General features: G+C 59.3%; 1 protein-coding gene across 1 annotated transcript; it reads left to right on the forward strand.

Annotated features, from left to right (window-relative positions):
- GAL (galanin and GMAP prepropeptide) lies at positions 1–3,723 on the forward strand. Its single transcript, XM_017886113.1, has 4 exons — positions 1–54; positions 245–325; positions 905–959; positions 3,381–3,723. Exons 2-4 carry the CDS (start codon positions 245–247, stop codon positions 3,605–3,607), a joined length of 363 nt encoding a protein of 120 aa, XP_017741602.1. The 5' UTR covers positions 1–54; the 3' UTR covers positions 3,608–3,723.
- Positions 3,724–4,020: the final 297 nt, after the last annotated feature.

Consider the following 4,020-nt stretch of genomic DNA (forward strand, 5'->3'; position numbering starts at 1 on the left):
CGCCGCCGCCCCGGGACCCCGACGCCCCGGCCCAGGGCGCAGCCGTAGCTCAAGGTACTGGCGCCGGGCCGACCCCGCCCCCCGGGAGGCCGCCCCTTCGGCTCCCCTCTGCCCGCGGACGATTCCGCCAGGGGCCCCGGCCCGGCCGCCGCCTCTGCTCCTCCCTGCAGCCTCCCGGCACCCCATGCCTCGGGGCGCAGCCCACTCCGGGTTCCGACCCTCCCGCCCTGTCCTTCCCTTCCAGATGGCCCGAGGCAGCGCCCTCCTGCTCGCCTCCCTCCTCCTGGCCGCTGCCCTTTCTGCCTCTGCGGGGCTCTGGTCGCCGGTAAGTGCGGGGCGCGTCTCCTCCGGGCCAAGCGGGCATCAGAGCCGGCCGGGCGTGGAGGGCTTCCTGGAGGAGGCGGCCTCCGCCCTGCCCTCGGGGACAATGGTAGAAAGGCTAGTGCGGGCGCTGTCCTGGCCACGGGCGTCGCGAGAAGGGGCCGGAACTCCCTGGGATTCCGCCGGGATTCCTCCGCGCGCTTCTCCGAGTTCATCAACAGCCCCGGGCTATAACCAGACCGCCGGGAGAGCGCTGCGCTTGGGGTCAGGGCTTCGGGAAAGCAAGAAGCTCGCCCGTTCCGCAGGGCTTAGTTAGAACAGAGGGCGAGGAGCCACCGGCGTGGCCTCAGAGTCACTTAAAACGGGTGCAGTGCGCTGAGAATGCGCGAGCTGCGACCCGTAAGTGAAGTATCTCCTATATGTCAAATATAGCTTACTTAGGGGTAAACCTGCAATTTCCCGGTCTATCCAAAAGCACGTGCTTTGTTCTAAGTCCTCTAACGTGCTGGAAAGCCTGGGTGCACCCATTCAGCATCGGCTCCAGGCACAGCCCTGGCATCTGACCCCCTTTTCTCCCCTCAAGGCCAAGGAAAAACGAGGCTGGACCCTGAACAGTGCGGGCTACCTGCTGGGCCCACGTAAGTGACCGACAGCATGGCCTCCCCGCTACTGACCCCACCTGCCCCCTCGCTTTGAACCCTGGCTCCTGCCCCTCCACCTGCGGCTGGGCAGACCTTCCGGCCTCCCTCTTGACCTCATTGCCCGTCTCCATTGGTCTGCACACTTGATCTGTGCACGGTTCTTTCCAGAAGCTTCTCCTACCCCGGCTCTGCCGCCCTGTCCCTGTGTGAGATTCCTACCCTGGGCTTTGCTCAAGCTCTCCTCGGTTTTCCCGCATTGCAGTCCTTAGAGGCCCTGTTCCGGGCCTCTCCCCAGGCCCCTGGTCTCCCCAAACACTCAACTTGGCTTGCAGAGCACCCTAGGTCAGCGGACCCCAAGTCTTGCCTCCCTCTTCCCTTCTCCAAGCTCCACCCGGGAATTGCCAGATCGCCTGAAGGCAGCCCAGACAGGCTGTCCTCAAAACGAGGTTCAGGTGACCCTGACTGCCCACGCCTGTGTCCCTGCCCTCTCCCTCTCCCTGTCCTGTTGTTGTCATCCGTGTCAGCGGTGTCCCGTGCTGCCTGAGGTGAGCCCTAGCCCTAGATAGGGCACTGCAGGCTGACACCTCCCCATGTCCGCCCCGGCCGGTGCCCCAGGCCTCTACTTTCTCCACATCCTTGGTCTGTGCAGCAATGCCTTCAGACTTTCCTCCAGAGGAGGGGACAAGAGGAGGCCTTGGCTCCCTTCTGTAACTCACCTTCCCCTCCACCCCTCCCATCCACCTTAAAAGCCTCCCTGTATTGCCTTCTGCCAGAGGAAGGATGCAAACAGCTTGCAGGGCCTGTCTGAGCCCGCCAGAGCAGCAAATGAGGAGGCCCTTTCCAAGGGCCTTGGAAAACACAGCGGGGCCTCAGGCACTTCTTCCCATGCCAAGGAAAGCTGCCTTAGTTCTCAGTCCCAGAGTCGAATACAGCTTCCTCTTCCTGCAGACACTAGTTCATCAGGGTCACTCGGAGGACCGCCCGAGTCAGGTTTTAAGAAACAGACACGGGGATGACAGAGCTGCCTGAGGCGGCGTGCTGGGCGGACCAGGCTGTTCACCGCAGGGCCTCCTGGTGTCTGCAGGGCGCTCTCCTCCTCTCCCTGCCGGTGGAGCGGCCTGACCTGCCTGAGGCTGATCTCCTCAACCCTTTGCAACCCTGAGCTCTGCCTCTGAGGGCAGCTCAACTTTGTGTGCTATGGGCCCAAACAAAGGAGGAACTGGTCAACAAGAACATTTATCTGTGTTGCTTTGGAATATTGAAAATCTATTTGTCAAGAAGAGTTTGAACCCTAATTGGAAAACAAACTCATTTTCGCCATCAATTTTATGGCCCGGTTCAGCTGTAGCTAGACCAGTTGTTTGTCAAAATACTTAACAGTGTGCCTCTGATTTCTAGGGTCAGCTAGAAAATGCAGCAAAAACAATGTTTTTTCACCAGCTGCTGCTGAACACAGTGTGGCCGTGGCTGAAGGTTCATCAGTGAGATGGGGCGACGTACGGTTCCTCTATAAATTTAGCACCAAGAACAGCATCTCTGGAAATAGGAGTTAATTTTCCTTTGTCTAGTCTTGTAGATGGCATGGTCCACCCAGGCCAACCAGCCGGAAACGCGGAGGGGTCCTCACCCTCCTCGCCATCTCTCATTTCCATTTCCTTTCCTGCACAGCCCCAAATGCAGCCCTTCCCCTCACCCCACGCCCCTTGGTTTACAGCTGTCATCGTTTCTTCCCTGGACTTCTGGGATCTCTTTGCTTGCAATCACAGTTCCCCCATTTTTGCACCACAAAACACACACACACACACACACACACACACACACACGAACGCACACATGCCCCCGCACCTCCTTTTCTTCCCCTCTCATCCTCTCTTTCTCCCTCTGTGACCCTCTCGCTCCCTCTGTCTCTCTCCTTCTGTCTCCCTGGCTCCAATCCATCTTGCACACAGCTGCCAGAGTGAAAATAAAAATCGGATTCAGTCACAACTTAAACTCTTCAGTGGCCCCCATGCTTTCAGGGACATGAGGATCCAGCCCCTGTTGTCTGCCGGGGAGGCACCCAGCTTGATGCCAGCTCAGTGCCAGCTCAGATGTCAGCTCCTCTGGACTCGGGCACAACCCCTGCAACAGGGCAGATTCCCGGCCTCTTCCGCCCTTCAGGAGACACACCTCCCTTTCTCCCACCCCTCCTGTGCAAACCCTCACATTCCCTTTGGCCTTGGTGCAAGCGGCCAAGCTCTTACCTCAGCTTGGCGAAGAATCGCCCCCTCTTCTCTGGGGTCTGTCCCTGGGCTCTATTTCACAGTCAAGTTGTGTGTGTGTGTGTTGGCTACAGGCAGCCCTGTGTCCTTCCTTGGGTGTCGGGAGGGGGTGCATGACAGTCACACCCAGAGGCTTTCCTCTGTGATCTGCAAACAGATGCCGTTGGCAACCACAGGTCATTCAGCGACAAGAATGGCCTCACCAGCAAGCGGGAGCTGCAGCCCCAAGACGAAGTGAAGCCAGGTGAGAGGACTCCTATCCCGGGCTCCGGGCGCCTCACTTCCACCAGCTCCCAGGTGCATGCAGTGGGGGCCAGCTGTGGGTGTCGGGGCACCTGCCGCCCATCTGTCCACAGCTGCAGCCCAAGCCTGGCCATGACTTAAGAGGATGTGGCCTCGCCACACCTGTCAGCAGCTGCAAACACAATCTGCAAACCCGAGACAGCAAGGAGTCCTTCTAGACTGGGAGGCTGCCCAGGCACCAGGGCCTCCAGAAGAGTGGGGCCGGGCGCGGTGGCTCACACCCATAATCCCAGCACTTTGGGAGGCCGAGGCGGGTGATCACCTGAGGTCGGGAGTTCAAGATCAGCCTAGCCAACATGGCAAAACCCTGGCTCTACTAAAAATACAAAAAATAGCTGGGTGTGGTGGTGGGTGCCTGTAGTCCCAGCTACTTGGGAGGCTGAGGCACGAGAATCACTTGAACATGGGAGGCGGAGGTTGCCGTGAGCTGAGATCGCAATACTGCATTCCAGCCTAGGCAACAGAGTGAGACTCCATCTCAATTAAAAAAAAAA

This window comes from Rhinopithecus bieti, unplaced genomic scaffold (genome assembly GCF_001698545.2).
Source record: "Rhinopithecus bieti isolate Rb0 unplaced genomic scaffold, ASM169854v2 scaffold_1014, whole genome shotgun sequence".
In the NCBI taxonomy this organism is placed as follows: domain Eukaryota; kingdom Metazoa; phylum Chordata; class Mammalia; order Primates; family Cercopithecidae; genus Rhinopithecus; species Rhinopithecus bieti.

Bases quoted from the DNA above. Each gene is read 5' to 3' on its own strand.
- GAL (XM_017886113.1), top strand. From the start codon at position 245: ATGGCCCGAGGCAGCGCCCTCCTGCTCGCCTCCCTCCTCCTGGCCGCT. The intron at 326-904 runs GTAAGTGCGGGG...TCTCCCCTCAAG, and splicing joins CTGCGGGGCTCTGGTCGCCG to GCCAAGGAAAAACGAGGCTG. The intron at 960-3,380 runs GTAAGTGACCGA...ATCTGCAAACAG, and splicing joins GGGCTACCTGCTGGGCCCAC to ATGCCGTTGGCAACCACAGG.